This window comes from Monodelphis domestica, chromosome 2 (assembly GCF_027887165.1).
Source record: "Monodelphis domestica isolate mMonDom1 chromosome 2, mMonDom1.pri, whole genome shotgun sequence".
Classification (NCBI taxonomy): domain Eukaryota; kingdom Metazoa; phylum Chordata; class Mammalia; order Didelphimorphia; family Didelphidae; genus Monodelphis; species Monodelphis domestica.
Window position 1 is genome coordinate 515,101,131 of NC_077228.1, and position 20,759 is coordinate 515,121,889.

The window sequence follows — 20,759 nt, forward strand, 5'->3', positions numbered from 1 at the left end:
GCTTGATTTTTTGTACAATTGATTTAGTTCTTTATAAATTTTAGTAATTAAACCCTTGTCAGAGGTTTTTATGAAGATTGTTTCCCAATTTGTTGCTACCCTTCTGATTTTGGTTACATTGGTTTTGTTTGTACAAAAACTTTTTAATTTGATGTAATCCAGATTATTTATTTTGCATTTTGTAATTCTTTCTAATTCTTGCTTGGTTTTGAAGTATTTCCCTTCCCAAAGGTCTGACATGTATACTATTCTGTGTTCGCCTAATTTTCTTATAGTTTCCTTCTTTATGTTCAAGTCGTTCATCCATTTTGAATTTATCTTGGTGTAGGGTGTGAGGTGTTGATCTAAGCCTAATCTTTCCCACACTGTCCTCCAATTTTCCCAACAGTTTTTATGAAATAGTGGATTTTTGTCCCAAAAGCTGGGATCTTTGGGTTTGTCATATACTGTCTTGCTGAGGTTGCTTGCCCCCAGTCTATTCCACTGATCCTCCTTTCTGTCTCTTAGCCAGTACCAAATTGTTTTGATGACCGCTGCTTTATAATATAGTCTGAGATCTGGGACTGCAAGACCCCCTTCCTTTGTGTTTTTTTTCATTAATTCCCTGGATATCCTTGATCTTTTGTTCTTCCAAATGAACTTTGTTATGTTTTTTTCTAAATCAGTAAAAAAAATTTTTGGAAGTTCCATGGGTATGGCACTAAATAGATAGATGAGTTTGGGTAGGATGGTCATTTTTATTATATTGGCTCGTCCTACCCATGAGCAGTTAATGTTCTTCCAATTGTTCAAGTCTAGTTTTAGTTGTGTGGAAAGTGTTTTGTAGTTGTGTTCATATAGATCCTGTGTTTGTCTCGGGAGATAGATTCCTAAGTATTTTATTTTGTCTTGGGTAATTTTGAATGGGATTTCTCTTTCTAGTTCTTGCTGCTGAGCTGTGTTGGAATTATATAGAAATGCTGATGACTTATGTGGGTTTATTTTATATCCTGCAACTTTGCTAAAGTTGTTGATTATTTCAATTAGCTTTTTGGTTGAGTCTCTAGGATTCTTTAAGTAGACCATCATGTCATCTGCAAAGAGTGATAATTTGGTCTCCTCCTTGCCTATTTTGATGCCTTCAATTTCTTTTTCTTCTCTAATTGCTACTGCTAGTGTTTCTAATACAATGTCAAATAATAGAGGTGATAATGGGCATCCTTGTTTCACTCCTGATCTTAATGGGAATGGATTTAGTCCATTTCCATATTGTTGATAGTAATTGCACTAGATTGATCGTTTAGAGTCTACATCTCCAATCACATCCCCATTGACCCATGCGATCAAGCTGTTGTCTTTCTTCTGCGTTTCTACTCCCACAGTTCTTTCTCTGGATGTGGATAATATCCCTTCTCGTAAGTCCCTCAGAACTGTCCTGGCTCACTGCATTACCACTAGTGGAGGAGTCCATTACATTCGATTATACAACAATGTATCCCTCTCTGTGTATAATGTTCTCCTGGTTCTGCTCCTTTCACTCTGCATCAGTTTCTGGAGGTCGTTCCAGTTCACATGGAGTCCCTCCAGTTCATTATTCCTTTGAGCACAATAGTATACAATCACCAACATATACCATGATTTGTTCAGCCATTCCCCAATTGAAGGGCATCCCCTCATTTTCCAATTTTTTGCCATCAAAGAGCACAGCTATGAATATTCTTGTACAAGTCTTTTTCCTTATAATCTCTTTGGAATATAAACCCAGCAGTGATATGACTAGATCAAAGGGCAGACAGTCTTTTAGTGGCCTTTGGGCATAGTTCTTTGGAAGTCCTTTCTATCTGACTTCTGGGATCCTCATGAAGATGGCCTTATGTATGGCATATTTTTCTGCTGGGATTCTTGTAGTCATGATGCTGCCTTTCCTCAGGCATTTTAACTTGTCCTCTTTTCCTGATATCAACACTGCCATAGGGCTACTGCTATTCTGGGGACACTGATAGGATGATAATGGGAAGTCCAAGACTTCCAGACTGTTTGAGATTTGCAGCATCTTCCGGTGGTCAAGGTGGGAGACTAAGGCTCTTCTCTGCCCAGACTCAGCAATTTCCTCTCAGGGGCTGCTTTTTCCCAGAATCCTGGTCTGCTGCTTGTCATGATCCTGTCAGTGATCCGTAGGGTGTAACTGCGGGATCTCTTCAGCCAGTTTCAATAGACTTTGTGTAGCTTCCTGGATTTTTCCTGTGTTTCTTTTCATCCAGTGACTCCAGATTAAAGACTTCTCACAACTAGTCTGATGTCTTTGCGAGGGGAAGGGGGGTTCTGATTAAGCATATAATTTCAGTGGAGTGAGGCACTTGATGGATTCAGCTAACTTGTAAACTTCAAGGATAGAAGTTAGTATTTTCCATATAATTGTTCTTCTCTTGGGAGGACAGGACTTCAGTTTTCAGGAAGGAGTCAAGCAGAACTCCAGGATTCCTTTTCTCTTCCATAGTCCCCCTTGTGGCCATGGTGGCTGGTGAGCATTAGAGGTATAGCTTTTAGGTTGAGTGACCAGAAGGGCTATTTGTGTGGATGACTGAAATAAAAGTTAAACTGAGGGAAACTATTACTTCTTGAAATGGTGAAGATAAACTGAGGAAACTTTCTTGTTGCAATGACTGAATGCTCTGGTACTTGAAATAGAATATAAATTGAGGGAAACTATTATTTCTTGATGTATAGAAAAGTAAACTGAGACTAGAGAGCAGCTAGAGGGTGTCAATTGAAATAGAAGTGGTAAATTGGGGGAAAACTATGTGAAACTATTATTGCTTGAAATAGAATATAAACTGAGGGAAAACTATTACTTGTTGAAATATAGAAAAGTAAACTGAGAGAAACTGTTTCTTCTTGAACTGACTGCTGTCCTCTGGCTTATGACTAGAGAGAGCTGCTAGAGGGGAACCACCCTGAGGATCTCCTAGTTACAATGGGGATAGATGAGAGACATTGCTAGTACAGGGGAATGCTGCCACACAGGGATACTGGTGCACAGGGATGCTGCTCTGGGGAATGCTCTGGCTTTTGCCCATTGATCCCTATTGATGGCTGATGGATCAATCTACCTCCTAACCTCCTTCCTCCCTCACTCCCTCCCTTTTCCAACCCTGTGCTCCCTGCCCCCCTTCACCTCCCAATTCTTCTTGAAGCCTTTGGCTCCTTCCCTCCCCCCTAAGTGAACTATAACGATCTTCTTTTCCTTTTTCAAATAGGGGTTTATTGGGATAACAGGATGGGAAACTGAGGAAAATGGGATGAGGGTTTCCCTAATCTCTAAGGGGAATGAGAGGGTTATGGAAATAACCCAACAAAGGTGAGAAGAGGAACAGTTAGAAAAATGAAGGACAACAGCTAAGATCTTTCTTCTTTTACTACACCATCAAGGTCTCTCAGTTTCTCCTGGCCAGCTTAAACTCTCAGAGAGACAACCAACTCAAAAGCCAAGTTTCTCCTTCTTCTCTCTCTGTGGCCAGAAAAACCCCAACTCTTGGTCAGTCAAAATCTCAGAGAGCGCAGGGGTCTCCCCTTGATCAGAAAGCCCCCCAAAACAAACCAGCACAATCAGGGTCTTCATCCAGCCCCAACTGCCAGCCTCAACTGCCAGAGAGAGAGAGAGACTCCCCTTGATCAGAAAGCCCCCCCAAAACAAACCAGCACAATTAGGGTCTTCAGCCAGCCCCAACTGCCAGAGAGAGTGACTTTCTCAGCCTCTCCCCTTTGTCAGCTCAATTGACACTCCTCCTGGGAACATTCTGTTTTAGAATCTTCGTCGTGATTGACAAAACATGTCCCCAGCTTAGTCTCTTGCATCTTGGCTTGTCCTTCAAAACCTTTCTCTCTTCATGCCTCTTCCACATGATGTTGATCTATGTGAAGATGGAAATCATGACCTTGGCCCCAGTCTAACCAGTTAGGACAACATCTATTGTTATTCAGTGTGGCGCTGTGGAAAGAGCAATGGATTGGCAGTTCAAATATCTACTGCAAATCTTGTTATTGACACTTGTTCCTATGTGACCTTGGAGAAGCTCTTTCACCTCTTGGGGACTCAGTTTCCTAATATGTAAAGTATGTACGTCTTCATGACTTTTGAAGTTTCTTGTTGCTCTAAAATTGTATGATTTTTATTAACTATCATGGTGAGTATATTTTCATCTGAAATATTAATATAATTTAGTGTTTTGATATGGCTTAGTCAAATTTCAGAGATAATAAATTCATTAAAATGTTGGCATTTTCAGAAAGGTTCTGTGATCTATCAGTGATTAGAAGAGACATGTTGGGTCTGTTAGATCTTTTGATCGGCCAAGCCCTGGTGAATGGATATAGGTGGGACAGTTAAAGAGACTGCAGGGCCAAAGAGGAAGATGAAAGAGAGAGCCCTTTGGGAATCATTGATGCCTTTGCTTTGTTTGGAGACAATCCTCTAAGTTTGAATGGGTGGATTCAGAGGCAGGGGCCACCTGCCTTTCTGACATGCAACCTTTATGGGATGGAATCATGGAAGCATGTCCTTTTTCCATAGAACAAACATTGCTCTAAAGCGGAAAGACTGGATGATGTCCATTGTTTCACCTGGGGTATGTTTTGTCCAATAGAACCAAGGAAACCGAATACCTGAGACAAGACCTGAGCGAGGCCAGAGAAGCTGAGCGTCGAGCAAAGCAGCGGCTCCTGGATGTCACCCGAGTCTCTCACCCGGTATGTTGGCTCATTGGCACTTTGCTGAGATGGTGGGCAGCAGGAGAGGCATAAAAGCCTAGGGAATGCCATATGACATGAATGAGAGAGAAGACATCCAGCAATCAGTAAACATCTCTTAGTTGTCTACTATGTGCCAGGCACTGTGCTAAGGGCTGGAATACAAGAAAAAGTAAAAGAGACTCTGGTTCCTCAAGAGGTTTCCAATTTAATAGGGGAGCCCATGTGCAAACAAGTATATATAGGATAAAAAGGAGGTCATTGGCAGAGTAAAGGAGCTGAAATTAAGAGAGGTCGGGGAAGGTTTCATAACTTTAAACAGTCATTTCACAAATTTGCCAGGTCCCTAGAAATAATAGGTGATGGGTGACCTTGATTATGTTCCATTTCATTAGCTAGCCTTTGAGACACAGCCCTGTGGATTACTTTGTACCAGGAGGTACAAGCTCTGCCCTTAAGGATCTCAGCATATTGCCAACCCTTAAAACACCATTTTATTCTCCCTGAGAAACTGGAGCATTTATTCTTCATATACTCATTGCATGAAGGAAGAGAGTGCTGTCTGGTGGATTGGGGCACAGTTTGAGACTCCTAGGATCAGTTAATTTTCCCAGTTCTGCCAATGCTGGGATCTTAGGAAAATCACTAAATCTCTCCATGCCTTATTTAAGATCTTTCTAAGCAGTGAAGTGATGTTTCTAAAGCCGATATGTTCCGACCAAAGGCTCTCGGTACATAAAGCTCCTCTGATGGCTGAAAAATGGAGCCCTTTTCCTTTTTTTTCTAGCACACAAACAGGTATCCTCAACTCTCCCCTGTTAGGGGTGGAGACCTTGGAGCTGAAAAAGGATGTACAAGGTTTGATTCGAAGGATATTGACCTGAAGAGACTGTCCTTGGAGATAGAAAGGGAGAGGTAGGTACCACCCTTGAGCCTCAGTTTGATCTCATACATAGATTTATGTGTGTCTGGGTCCTGGATGTATACATATATAATACACACACTATAATATACCTATGTATTACATACCCATATACACATTTATGTAAAATAAGGTTTATATAAAATTTCAAGGAGCTTTGTCCTTTTTTGGCAGAATGGATTTACCATCCCCATGGCTCACCTGTCGGTCCTTGTGTTCATTCTCTAGATTTGTATGTCTTAATTCTACAATTGGATGGCTTGTTTATTCAGTGTTTCTCTTTATATTTATATAAGGAAATGGAATGAAGCGATTGGAGGCCCTGAAATCATTTCTCCTATAAAATGAGTCTGTGACATTAAACCTAGCATGAGAGGAGATTTAGATGTCAGGGTCAGGTGTGCATATATATTTGAAAAACAAAGTTCTAGTCAATGAATTGTGGTATCTGCTTTGCTTTGTTTCTAGAAGTATCTGATAAAATCTAAAAGTGAGAGCTCTTTCAAGGACAATGGAATCTGGGCTCTAACCTTGTTGTACCCTCCTCCAGGGAGCTCACAAAATCATGAAAATCTAGGAAATGAGCAGCTTTGTGACCAGTGTCGTTGCTGTGAAAGACTTCTTTCCTTGTTTCTTCTCACATAATCAGGCCGTCGAGAACAACTTCCTTTGTCGAGGGAAGCAAAGGCCTGGAAACTCATTAGAAAAACACAGAATTCTCAGTGGCAAGAAAACCTTGGTCAGTCAATCACCAAGAATTTATTAAATGGCTACTGTGTGCCAGGCTCTCTGTCAAGTGCTGGAGATCCAGAGACCAAAAGGAAGAGAGTCTTTAAAGAATGAACATGCATTCCAATGGAGAAGACATGGTCACATAGAAGTATATCTGTAGGAGCGTAGATTTAGAACATAGAGACCTTAGGAGCCAGCAAGGTCAACGTTGGTATTTTATAGATGAAGAATTGAGGTTGAGGTTGAGTGAGCTGCCTAGAGGTCACCAAGCTAATGAGGCCTGGAGGCAGAGACCAGTCCTCAGTCTTTATGACTTTAAGAACAATACTCTGTCCACAGCACCATGCTGATACAAGGCCGCTGGGAGGGGAAAATCCAGAAAGACTTCATGGAGAGAGTGGCCTCTGAGCTGTGTCTTGAAGGAAAACAGGAATTCTAAGAGGTAGAAATGAGGAAGGATAATATCTCAGGCATTCGGCATAGTCTGGGCAAAAGTATCAAAGGGGCAGGCAGTGTCCTGAATATGGAATGACTGAACAGTCAACGTGGCTAGATCCCACCCTGCAAGGTCTAAGCAGACAGGAAAGGTAGGAAGGGGCCACATTGTAAAGAGATTCAGATGTCAGTCAGAGGCATTTCTATCAACAATGGATAGGAGCCAATAGAAAGGGTGATGCAATCCCACTTGTGCTTTAGGAAAGTCCCTTTGGTGGCTTTAGGTGGAGGATGGATTTTGGTAGGGAGAGCCACAAAGCACGAAGACCAAGAAGGGGGCTGTGGCAGTAGTCCAGGGAAGAGATGATGAGAGACAACTAGTGAGGTATAGGTGTGAGGAGTAGAGGAAGGAATTGCCATGAGATTTTCAGGAGAAAGTTGTAAAGATAATTTTAGGGTTGTGACTTAAAATCTAAATTAATTGATCACCAGGGAAAAATCCCAAATAAAATACCCAAGTCAGTCTGGAAATTTATGGTAATTTTAATTAATATAGAGGAAAGGATTTTAAGGAGAAGAGGGAGGAGGGTATAGGATTTCTCCTGCCTGGCCTATGCCAGGGGGAGTTCAAGATCTCCACCGCTAGGTCTCTGAAGGAGATTAGAGGCTTCTAAGTAAAGGAGGAAAAACTCAGCCAGAAACTCACCACCGAACTGGACAATAGCTATAGCCATGCCAAGATGCTGAAAGGCCCAGCTCACTGCCACCAGCCACCTCTCCGCCACCAAAGGTACCGGAGAAAGGAAGTGAGCCAAATATATAGACCTTTTACTCTTGTATCCCCTCCTCTAAATTTTCATGTCTATCAATCACATTAGAGGTTTTTCTCCAGGACTGCCCATTCTTTGGTTCTCATCTTCTTTACTCAGATTATATCTTTTGAGTTACTTAACCTTTTTGTGATTAATTTACCCCTTATAGTTACTTAACACCTTTTTGTATTAAGCTCTAAAATAGACTTAGCTTAAAGTTCTAGCTTCACTATAAAGTAAGAACTAAGTACCTTCATTGTTCAATTAGGAGATTACAATTTTATCTTCACCATAAAGTAAGATCTAAGTAGGGTGGAGTGATCTAAAGTTCACAAGACATTCCTGATTTTGTTAGACTAAGTAGGGTGGAGTAATCTAAAGTTCACAGAGTGATGACAACATTTGGGGATGATTCCTAGATGGTAAACTTGGGGGACCACTAGAGTGGCAGTACCTTCAGAAGAAATGGGAATGTTTGGTGGAGGGGTGGGTTGAGAGGGTGTTGTAGGCTGGGTCTGACTCTGGTCCATCTAGAGCTTCAGGTTGTTTGTTTGTTTTTTAAACCCTTACCTTCCATCTTAGAAGCAATACTATTTTTACAAAGTGTAAGTAAGTAAACAAGATTAAATGACTTGCCTAGGGCCACAGTTAGAAAATGTCTGAAGCTGGATTTGAATTCAGGAAGGTGCATCTTCCTGACTCCAGGCCTATGTTCTGTGCACTGTGGCACCATCTAGCTGCCCAAACAGTTGGCATTGGAGTATTATGGAGCTCTATCATGGAAAGGTTGCTGAGCAAGGATGCAATACTGGTCCAGGTGAGTGTAGCTTCTCTGACTCTGGACTGTATTGGCCTGATGGAGGGCCATGTGTGAATCTTAAAATTTCTCAGACTTGTGAATCTTAAAATCTCTCGGACTCTACCTTAGAAAATTAAGGTTAAGACCATTCCCCATTTTAAAACAATGAAGGGACTTTGGTCAGGAAGGTGGGAATTCTAACATCACTCCTCCCATACTTAAGTATACTTTAGGGGAAGATAAAGTTGTAAAACTCCTGACTGAACTATGAAAAAGTACTTAACCCATACTTATAATGAGGCCAAGTCCTTAAGCTAGGTCTATTTTTAGATCTAATACAAAAAGGTGCTAAGTACCTATGAAGGTCAAATTAATCACTAAAAGGTCAGGCAACTTGCAAACTTGCAAGGGATAAGCTTAACAAAAGAGGTGTGAGGTTTTAGTCTACCCACAGAAGTTGAGAACTAAAGAAGGTGTGAATTAAGAATGGTCAGTCCTTTGGAAAACATCTACTGTGACTGGTAGATGGGAAAACTTAGGGGAGGTGACATAGGAGAAAATTCTCTTTAAAATGAGGTCAGAAAAGCCTCTGAGGTTAATTCAGCTATGGAGATGAATTGGAGGTTGGTCTCTCTCTCGGTGGCTGAACAGAGATTCAGCCTTGGAAGCTGAAATGGAGCTTCCTGAGCTAAATTGGAGGGTTGCTCTGAACACTAGAGCTTGCTTGGGACAAATTTTGTGGTGAGTTGATAAAAGACTGACTAGTCTCTCTCTTAAGGCTCAGGCCTAAGCCATGTTGGCCTAGGCCCTTCATACTATACTTCTCTTATTCTCTCTCCTTTTTCTTTTTCTTTTTTTTTTTTAAACCCTTACCTTCCGTCTTGGAGTCAATACAGTGTATTGGCTCCAAGGCAGAAGAGTGGTCAGGGCCAGGCAATGGGGGTCAAGTGACTTGCCCAGGGTCACACAGCTGGGAAGTGTCTGAGGCCAGATTTGAACCTAGGACCTCCCGTCTCTAGGGCTGGTTCTCAATCCACTGAGCTACCCAACTGCCCCCTCTCCTTTTTCTTAATTCCTTTATTTGTATTAATTAAAATTTCCATAAAACCCAGCTGACTTGGGTATTTCATATTTGGGAATTTTTCCCATGGCGACCACCTTATTTTTGATTTAACTCAAGACACTGTCTTGAAACCATATTTTCACGGTCACAGTTTATGACAACCACTCTTTTAACTGTTACACATGTCTGTCTCCTGGTGGGCCACTTCAAATTGACACCAATGCCCTTGAGAACATTAAGTTTCCAGGGCAGTTTTTGTTGCCCTTTAAGTAATAAATAGACTAATTTCCATGGTAGTCTTCATTGCTCCTACATCGGAGGACAAGGTAATCTGTTTAGGATATGTTGAGTTGGAGATTCCCATAGGACATCTGGTTAAAAATGTCTAATAGGAAGTTTGTATTGTGAGACTGAATCTCAGGAGAGATTGCCTGGATATAGAGATTCAATTCAATAAACAATCCATTCAGTAAGCATTTATTAAGCTCCGACTATGTGTCAGACACTGTGCTAAGTGCTTAGATACAAAAAGAAGCATAAGACAGCCTTTGCTCTCAAAGAGCTTACCATCTAGTAGGGGGAGACAACATGCAAACAAACATAAACAAAGCAAACTATAGGCATGATAAACAGGAAAAAGTTAAGAGAGGAAAAACACCATAATTAAGAGGCGTTAGGGGAAGCTTCCTGTAGAAAGGAGGATTTTAGTTGGGATTTAAAGGAACCCAAGGAGGTCTGAAGTCAGAGCTGGGGAGGCATGGCCAAAGAAAATGGGAGTCATCATTATGGAGGTGATAATTGAACCCAGGAGAATTGATGTGGTTGCCAAATGAGTGTCACAAGAAAAGAGAAAGACCTTAGGACAGCCTTTGGGTATTCTCTCAGTTAGTGGATGTGGCATGGATGACGAATCAGTAAAGGAGTCTGAAACAGGAAGAGGAGAACTAGGAGAGAGAAATGAGGATTCAGGAAAAGAGGATGATTAAAAGGGTTAAATGCTAGATAGATAGATAGATAGATAGAGAGAGAGAGAGAGAGAGAGAGAGAGAGAGAGAGAGAGAGAGAGAGAGAGAGAGAGAGAGAGAGAGAGTAAGGAAGTTTGAGGATTGAGAAAGGGTCATTAGCTTAGACAGTTATTGCTGAGATCATTGGTCATTTAGGAGAGGGCAGTCTCAGTTTAGTGATGAGAGTCGAAGCCAAATTCCTGGAAGTTAGGAAAAGAGAAAACAGGAAGAGTAGGCGCAAGGAGTCTGGCTGAGAAAGAGGTTTTGTCTATAATAATCTTACCCCAGACGAGCATTAACACAAACAAAAACAATCTATATTCTTAGATGTGACTCATTAATCTGAATCCAAATGTCATAGTCAGAAATCATCATTTACAAACCAGCACAGGCTCCAAATTATAATGTCAAATCTGAAATAGCATCATTTAAAAAATGTCATCTAAATCTCATTTAACCAGCTAATTGTGCAGGAATAAGTTGATATTTGACCATGTGGGTGATCAGCGAGTATGACTGCTGGGTCATCTGCCCTTCTTTCTGTGCTTTTCAGATTAGATTACTTGGAGAAGAGTAAAAAATTTGAAGATCGATTAAAAGAACTTAAGTCTGAAATACATGCTCTGAAACTTGAGGAAAAGCAAAAGGGGCCAATCTATCACTGGAATGAAGTCTTTGGATCACTAGACCTCACCGTAGGAAAGGTATGTAAGGAGACGGAAGCAAATAATGTACGATACAAAAAGTGGTTAATTAAGGTATGATTTTATTGGCTAATCTCAGGCTTGGCTTGTGCTCTGTCCTTATACAACATCCTCTCCTCTTATTATTCCTGACTTCTCTTTGATTCTTCTGCCTACTCTTCCCTTGGTTTCCTTGCATTCTGTTTCAGGTAGCTCCTTTGGATCCTGACTTGTGATTTCATCTGTGTAAGGATCTTCCCTTTCTTATGAAGATTAGCGACTGTCTACAATTTATAATTTTAGGTTATTGCTTTATTTCCCAGGTTCACACAGCCAGAATGTGTCAGAGATAGGGCTTGAAACCAGGCTTATGAAGGGTTGGGAAATGTGTACAGAGAAATCTCCTCATTGGACAATAGAAGAAAAGAACCAATCTGTACTTGTTTCCTGGTTTTCTGATTTTCCTGGTTTTTATCATGATCCTTTTTTTAAGGACAAAAGAAAAAGACCCTCCAAATAGAGAGGCAAAAAGAAAGGCAGCTCTATCCCCTGTCCCCGTCTGTGAATCTTAAAATTTCTCAGACTTGTGAATCAGTGCATGACTAGTCCAGCCTATACCTAACAAGAATCTAAGAGGTCATTTAGGCTTCCCTCAAAGATCTCCAGGGAGTAGGCTCTAAAAATATATAATAATATTAATGATAATAGCTACCATTTATCTATAGTATTGTTTTTTTTTAAACCCTCACCTTCCATCTTGGAGTTAATACTGTGTATTGGCTCCAAGGCAGAAGAGTGGTCAGGGCCAGGCAATGGGGGTCAAGTGACTTGCCCAGGGTCAAGACCTCCCATCTCTAGGCCTGACTAACAATCCACTGAGCTACCCAGCTGCCCCCAGGAGTCAACATTTAGACAATTGGGCACATCCAATATATATACAGTATTCATATAGGGCATTCCAGAGGGAGGACTTTAGGTCTTTAGGTCTTTAGGAGGGAGGACTAGAAAAGGCCCTTTTGCTGTGGAAAATGAGACTTAGGTCTTGAAGGAAGCCAAGAAAATGAGGAGGCAGTGGTGAGGAGGAAAGTATTCCAGGCATGGGGGACACCTAGGGAATTGGGCCAGGTATATAAAATAAGAAGACTAGTACTTTTCAGAGTATATGGTGGGGAATAAAGTGTAAAAAGATTGGGAGGATAGGAAGTGGATTTAAAAGCCAGAAAATTTTATGTTTGATCCTGGAGGTAATAGGGAGCCACTGGAGTGTATTGAGGAACAGTACGGTGACTCAATGAAACCTAGAAAGATCACTTTGGCATTTAAGGAGAGTGAGGAGAGGCTATAGGCAAGGAGACTGACTAGAAAGCTTTGACAATACTAGGTGTGAGGTGATAAGAACTTGTACCAGGTTGATGTCCATGTGAGTGGAGGGAAAAGGATACATAAAGGACGTGTCAAAAATGACAAGAGACTGGACATATGGAATGAGTGTGAGAGAGGAGTTGAGGACGATCTTGGTTATGAGCCAGGGTGACAAGGAGGATGATGGTGCCCTTGAGAGTAGTAGGGAAATTTGGAAGGGGAAGGGCTTGAGGGGTGGGGATGGAAGAGGATAATGAGTTCAGCATTGGAAGTGTTGAGTTTAAGATGTATAAAGGGCACACCATTTGACATATCTAATAGGCAATTGGAACTTTTAAATTATTATTATTAATAATTTATTATTATATATTACATTATATACTATATAATTATATATTATATATTAATCAATTAGCCATAAAGCTAATAGGAGACAGGATGGTTTGGGGGGGGAAACATGAGTTCTGTTTTACACAGGATGCATTTGAGATACCTTCAGGACATCTAGTTCAATGTGTTCAGGATCCAGGTATCTGTTGTGGCTTCCACACTGATGATAGAAGCCTAGCAGTTGTTACTATTATTTCATTTTTTTGGAGGGGTCGGGGATCATTTTCCTTGTTATTTAATATTTTATTCCATTTGAATTAAGTGCTCTTTGCATTGAATCAACGTGCTATTTGAACATGTTAAGCATAAACTACGTTGGTAACAAGTTCCTAAGTGTAGAAATGAAAAAAGTGCTGACCCAGTCAATGTCTCCAACCTGGGAAGTAACAAAGTGCTGTAGTCATGCAGGGACTTAAGGGGCCCAGAGCTATATCAGGAGTTTTCATTTTCTGAACTTTGCTACGATGCTACAGAAAGCTTTTTATTTTCTTGTTTATACCTGATTTATTTTTTGATTTAATTTATTAACTTAATGCAGAGTCCAGGTCAGCTCCATTCATACATAAATGAGGAAACTCAGTCCAGGAAAAAATAAGGTTTTCTTTTTACCTGCAAAGGACACATAATGGCACTCAAGCCTAGAGTTTAGGTCTTTTGGCTCTCATTCAATACTCTGTATAGTATGCTATTAGATTAGGCCACCCAGCAAAAATCTTTCCAGGACCAGGAAAAGAAGGATAGATAGTTAGATGTTGTTGCTGTTGTTGATAATGTTGATAACCTTGTTGTCAATGTCAATGATGTCAATTTTGTTGATGCTGCTGCTGTTGCTGTTGTTGTTGATGATGATTGAATTTGGAGTTGGAGGTTTTCCTTCCATTTGAACTTTGCTTGTAGACCTAGTTCCCTTGCTTTCTGGAATATTATATTCCATGCCTTCTGGTCCTTCAGTGTGGATGTAGACAGGTCCTATGTTATCCTAACTGTGGTTCCGTGACATCTGAATGGTTTCTTCTTAGCAGCCTGTAGTATATTTTCCTTGTTCTGGTAGTTCCTGAATTTGGCTATAAAGTTCCTGGGCATTGTCAATTGGGGATTAAATGCAGGAAGTGATCTGTGGATTCTTTCAATCTCCACTGTTCCCTCTTGTTCAAGAATGTCGGGGCAGCTTTCTTGGATAATTTCCTGTATAATGATGTCCAGGCTTTTCCTTTTCTCATGTTTTCCAGCAGTCCAGTAATTTTTAAATTGTCTCTTCTGGATCTGTTTTCCAGGTCTGTAATTTTATCAATGAGGTGTTTTATATTTTCCTCAAATTTTTTCATCCTTTTGTAGACTCTTGTTGCCTTGTCAAGTCATTTGCTTCTAGTTGTTGGATTCTAATTTTTAAAGACTGAATTTCATCCCTGGCTTTTTGGTCATCCTCCTTCTTGTCTGTTTTTTTTTGTAGGTCATCTTTCACTTTCTTTGCCTTGTTTTCAAACTGGTCAATTCTGGCTTTCAAGAAACTATTTTCTTGTTTTAGTTCATGTGCCTCTGTTTCCAGATGAGTTATTTTGCTTTTTATGTTCCTTTCCCAATTGTTTTCAGCCTCTCTTAATTGTTTTTTTGAACTGTGTTTTGAGTTATTCCAAAGCCTGAGTCCAGTTCACTGGAGTTTCTGTGTTTTTGCTTGGTGTTCCTTGGCCCTCCTCTGTTCCATTTGCTCTTTGTTCATTACCCGAATGGAAGTTGTCAATTGTAATTTATTTTTTCTTTTTCTGTTGTTTACTCATGTTTTTGCCTTCCCTCTCCCCTTTCTTTGGCTGTAATCTTGTTCCTCTGATTATTTGCTGGATCTCTATTCTTTCATTGTTGATGGAGTCCGAATTCATGGCTTGATTTCCTTGTTTCTGTTTGAATCCTGGTGGGTTATTACAGTGCTAGTAGCTGATCTTCTTGTTCCTTGATTGCCACTTTGTCACAAACACACTCTTTTTAATTAATTAATTTAGAATAATTTTCCATGGTTACAAGATTCATATTCTTTCCCTCCCTCCCACCCCCTCCCATAGCTGACATGCAATTCCACTGGGTTTTACATGTGTCATCGATCAAGACCTATTTCCATATCATTAATATTTGAATTAGGATGATTGTTTAGAGTCTATGCCCCCAATCATATCCCCATCGACCCATGTGATCAAGCAGTTCTTTTTCTTCTGTGTTTCTGAACCCACAGTTCTTTCTTTGAATGTGGATAATCTGATGGTCTTATTCCAACCAGTCAATGATTTTTTTTTTTACCAAATACATGTAGTAACAAATTTCCACATAAGTTTTCCAAAGTTTTATGATTCAGTTGTCTCCCCTCCACCCTTTTCTCCTCCCTCCCAGAATTGGCAAATAAATTGATCTGGGTTATACATGTATTAACATGCAAATTATATTTCTATATTTGTCATTTTTGTAAGAGAATATTCATATAAAACCAAAACCCCCAAATAGAAACCCAAATAAATTAAATTAAAGGGAAAAATTACATGCTTTGATCTGCATTCTGACTCCACCAGTTCTTTCTCTGGAGGTGAATAGCATTCTTTGTCATAAGTCCCTCAGGATTGTCCTGGTTCTTTGTATTGCTGTTAGTAGCTAAGTCTCTTGCAGCTGATCATTCCACAATCTTGCTGTTACTGTATATAGTATTTTCCTGGTTCTGCTCATTTCACTCTGCATCAGTTCAAGTAGGCCTTTCCAGTTCTTAAAGAAATCATCCTGTTTATCATTCCTTGTAGCACAATAGTATTTCATCACCACCGTATACCACAATTTATTCAGCCATTCCCCAATCGATGGGCATCCCCTCAGATTCTAGTTCTTTGTCACCACAAAAAGAGCAGCTATAAACATTTCTGTACAAGTAGGCCCTTTCCCCTTTCCAGTCAGTGATTTGATTGCACAGACAGATGATTTTGAAAAAAAAAAGCTACTTCTTCAATTAGGTATTTCCTTCCTGTTGAGATGTTGTCCGTTTAATTTGTTTTTTTAAAGTGATGTTTGATGTTTGTCACATTTTGTTCTTACTGCTCTTTTTTTTGAAAGAAGTTTTTATAATACACTGGTCTGAGGTTACTTTAGTGTCTTTCATTATCTCTTATCATGTTTCCCCTCATCTTCTAGTTCTCCTTTTAAGTGTTTTTTTGCTGGTAGCTTTGGCTTTTCCATCACCTTCCTTTCCTCCTGTGACTCAGAGAGCCATCTCTTGGAAAGAGGTTTGTAAGTCTAGTTTGCCTGCTCCATTATTAGCTCAGCGAAGGAGGGCAGTGCTCTGATGGGATCACATTCTGACTTGGGCCCTTTTTTGCTTTTGAAGGTGCCATCATGGATTAAGCCATGTGAAATACGAAGGGGACAGGATACAAATCTCCAAAGGCCCTTCGCCCCTTATTCAATGAATACCTTGAATAGCTGGTCGCGTGTCAGCAACAACTTCTGTAGGACAACGGGACAAAAGTGTTTTCTAACGAGCACCTCCGTTTCTAATAACATGGGGATAGGAACTCACAGAAACATCATAAAGGTAATTTATTTTGCTTCTACCAAAACAACGCTCCTTTCTGAGGCTTAATGAAATTGTACAATAGAGTCAGAGGATGAGTTTGGTTCCCAAAATGGCCACTCCATCCTTCAGCTGTTTTCATTGCAGATTGAGAAAAATCATTGGCTAGTGAGCATCTCAGTCAGCCCATCCCACAGTTTCAAGGCTCTAATGCTTCTTAGGGTTTATCTTCGGTCGTTAAAGACCTTTTAGGCCTCCTGCTTGGGATCATATGCCTTGATTTACTTCTGAATGCATTTACATACCTGACCAATGTAACAGATGATCTATATTGCATTGCAAAACTCATGCGATTTAATCGCTTCTCCATTTAAGCCTGGTATGAATCCATTATACTGGAGCTGTTGGGAAGCCCCATACTGAATCAGTTAACTGCTCTAGTCCAGAGGATTAATTTAATGTGGGGGGAAAATGTGTTTTTCTTCTAGGTTCAGCAGTGTGACTCGGATGTGATCTACATTTGAAGTTTTTTGGACACACAACGCTCAGAAGGTGAATACGTTAGTTTGTGTAAAACCATCGTCGGAGGGTTTGTAGTGACATTAACAGCCTTTTCTTCTTCGGGAGTTTATTGTGTGCTGTACGGGCTTCAGTGATGGCCATTTCCTTGTAAAGGAATGCCAAGGATTCTTCCTCGTGCTGCTAATTTAGACGGTGGGCCAGGTAGAAGACGACTCACTCCCTGGAAAAAAGGCTGAAGTTCTACAAACTGTGCACATCCTGATTGGAACAGAGACCTGTTGTCCTGGTTTTGGACCCTTTGGCTTGCCCTCAGCCGACAGCTGTTGCTTGTTCCCTGGATTATTCCATCCTGGTATGGATGCCACATTCGGCCTCTGACTCCGTCTGCTCACCATGCCAATGCTTGCCCACTGGCTGGCTCCTTCTCCAGCTGGCACCTTCTTACCCTGACCCGTCCTTCTCCCTGACTGCAAGGCTTCAGCTGGAGGCTAGGAAGATCCTGAGCTCTTGTCCATCTTAGTTTTCCTCGCTCAGCCTCAGGATGTGGCTGGGAGGTCCATTTGACATTATTGCAGTGATGGTCACTGGTAGTTTGAGCTATCACTTAGCAACTTGAATGTTCAACTTATTTCATTTTCTATCTTGATGGTGACCTCATAAGAAAATATCAACCCTGCTAGATTGATTTCTCTTATGGAACGTCAGCCTTGGGCCAATATCAAGAGAGAAGGCTGGAGGCTCTCCTGAAGCCTCGGTGTCTTACCTCTAACCTCTCTGACAAGACTGAGGCAACCTGATAAGGAGCTTCCTGACTCCCCTGGTCTACATTTCAGAACTCCGAATCACTCCTGTTTTCTTCTCCATCCCTTAGAGTAAGAGCTAGCCTTTCTCTTACTACCGCTAATCCCTGAACCTCCTGCTTTGCTCCTCTGGCATCTTTTCTTTCTTCCTTTTCATTTTCTCCAGGCAGACAGACATGCCTCCCCAATTAAAAAATAAAAAGCCTTTTCTAACCTTACCCCACCAAATTTTTCTCTTCCCTCCATGACCAAACTTCTTGAAAAAGTTGGCTTTTCCCCATATATCTACTTCCTAACAGCTAACTGACTTCCATCCCCTCACTTTCCTTAAAAGTCCTCTCTAAGTGGGGGCAGCTGGGTGGCTCAGTGGATGGAGAGCCAGGCCTAGAGATGGGAGGTCCTGGGTTCAAATCTGGTCTCAACGCTTCCCAGCTGGGTGACCCTGGGCAAGTCACTTGACCCCCATTGCCTACCCCTTACAGCTCTTCTGCCTTGGAACCAATACACAGTATTGACTCCAAGAAGGAAGATAAGGGTTTATATAATTAAAAAAAAAAGTTCTCTCTAAAATATTAGTTAGCTCCCAATTGCCATATCCCATGCCCTTTATTCATTCCTCAACTTCTGGATCTCTTCACAGCATTCCCCACGGCTGACTATCTGCTTATTTCCATATTATTTCCCGAGATATCCTATCTGGGTCTCCTTCTGTCTCTTTAATCACTCCTCCTTTGTCTTCTCTTGTTCCTCATCCCTTTAGGGTCATTTCCCCAAAGATCATTTCCCAAGACCTCTTTTCTGGCTCCATTCTCTCTGTTGGCGATCCTGTTCTTCCTCCCTGACTTCAACTGCTGAGAACTCTTCTAGAATTTCTGTGTCTTCCCCTGTCATTTTTGTGAGGATCCATCCCAAATTTGCACATGCAGCCCTGGCCTATGAGTTTCTTGTTCACATTAGTTCATTGCTACCTACATATTTTCCTTGTGTCTAAAGCCAAGCTTACCATCTTTCCCTAAAACTCTGGCTTCACCATTCCTGACATTATCATTTCCATTTGGCCAAATTCCCAAATTGAAACTTTGGTGGTGGTTGACATTCTTCTTCGTCCTCTCACACACTGTCAGTCCCCATCTACTCTGCCTCTCATGTGGTTCTCACATCCACCTCTGCCAGAATTTTAGTCCAAGCTCTTGTGGCTGCTTCTAGGTACTCTCGAAGGAGCCTCCATTCAATTTTCTCTTCCAGTCCCTCTTCCCCCGGAGGGCCAAGTTAATCAAGGATTCCTTCTGTGTAGACGTGGTCATTGTCACTCTCTGTTCAGAATTCTCAGTGGTTCTCTACTGTCTACTCACCAAAGGGCCTCCATGATTGGACATTGTTCTGCCTTCCCCTTTTAATGTCTTTCTTTTATATCATGAACTTAACAAACACGAACATTTCAATATAGAAACAGAAAAAGATGATTTGAAACTGTGAATTTTTATGTGCACCTTTAAAAAAAAAAGCTATGCATTTTGTAGACATCAGATTTCACACTACAATTGTTCTGTTTGTCTGCATGCCCTTCTGAAGTTCCTTCTGCCCTTCTGTTTTTTTTTTTAACCCATACCTTCTTTCTTAGTATCAGTTCTAAGAGGAGTGGCATGGGCCAGGCAATCTGCACTGGCCAGAGTTCTGACGTTTCACAATTGTTTTCCATTACCTTTGTGTAGATTATTCTGCTGGTCTACTCACTTCACACAAGTCTTTCTAGTTTCCCCTGAATCTATCATGACACCGCTCTCCCCGTCTCTTCTTATTTCCTATATTTCCTCTACTCCCAACTCTGCTGGGCAGCTTCTTGGATCTTCCTGTCTACATGCCTTTGCTCACACAGTTCTCATGTTGGTTCTGACTCCATCTTCAGAAGCCCAAATTTTCCCCCAAGTGTTCCCTGACACTAGGCCCTGTTTGTCCCTTTATTATGCATTTAGAATGTGCCATTCTGTATTTATTTATGTATATTGTGCTCCCTACGAGATCCTAAGCTCCCCGAGGGGAAGGCCCGTGCCATACTGTCTTATCTAGCCTGTCATTATTTTACCCAGTGCGTAGACCAGTGGTCTAGAGATTTGTTGAATCGGAAGAATAGCGAGTCATCTTGAGGATCCCATCAGATCCAACATCATTTCAGTCTTGAATGAAGAGTGGACTTTTCACTCCTCTGTACATTTCAGGCCCATTACATGGTTAGATTTCATTTCCTTGATCCTTTCTCTGGCTTTGATCTCTTTGGAGTAAAGGCTTAATAATGGTCGAGATAGGCCAAAGGACAGTCACTTTAGTTTGGTTTGGGCTTAGTTCAGTGCTTTCAAAAATGATTTTTACCAGTTTGCAGCTCCACCAACAGCGTACCAATAGGCCTGGCTTCCAGCAGTGACTCCAACATTCAACATCCATCACATGATGGATGTGAGATGGAACCTCAGATTTCTTTTATTTGCATTTCTCTAATCATTAGTGATTCCGAGCAGTTTTCCATATGGCTGTTGACAGCTTGGATTTCTTTCTCAGAAAATTACCCATTCATCTGCTTTGACTATCACCAATGGGTTCTAAATGTTGTTTTACCCATTAATGACATAATTCATGCTTATAGAAAATCCTTGTTAGGACAACACCTACCATTCATCTGAGTGAATTCCTGGTACAAGCAAGGAAGGGCTCCAGCTAGTCACTGGAGTTCAATTTGCTTAAGCCAGGTTTCCTTAGAGGCCAAATTGAGTACCTGAATGTTACAGGTTATTAATAGAATGTTACAGGTATATTAATAGAATACACTTGAGAAACCTAGTGCTTAGTAAATTAGTTTATCTGCCCAAAACAAGTAACCCACCAGGAACGACGTATTCCTCATGGTTGACAAGAACACAAATGAGTACTTAATACTTTTAAAATTAGCTTCCTTATGCTGAAATCTCTCAAATTGGGTT

At 40.9% G+C, this 20,759-nt stretch overlaps 1 protein-coding gene across 2 annotated transcripts in view; it reads left to right on the plus strand.

Annotated features, from left to right (window-relative positions):
* The window catches only part of LOC100010877 (merlin-like), a 71,593-nt gene extending 50,840 nt beyond the window's left edge, over positions 1-20,753 (plus strand). For both annotated transcript variants that reach the window (XM_056819712.1, XM_056819711.1), the window contains exons 14-18: positions 4,623-4,725; positions 5,513-5,640; positions 11,046-11,196; positions 16,280-16,486; positions 16,954-20,753. In XM_056819712.1, coding sequence (XP_056675690.1) covers positions 4,623-4,725; positions 5,513-5,640; positions 11,046-11,196; positions 16,280-16,486; positions 16,954-16,989 — 625 coding nt within the window. In that variant the 3' untranslated portion in view covers positions 16,990-20,753. The remainder of the gene's footprint in view (positions 1-4,622; positions 4,726-5,512; positions 5,641-11,045; positions 11,197-16,279; positions 16,487-16,953) is intronic.
* Positions 20,754-20,759: the final 6 nt, after the last annotated feature.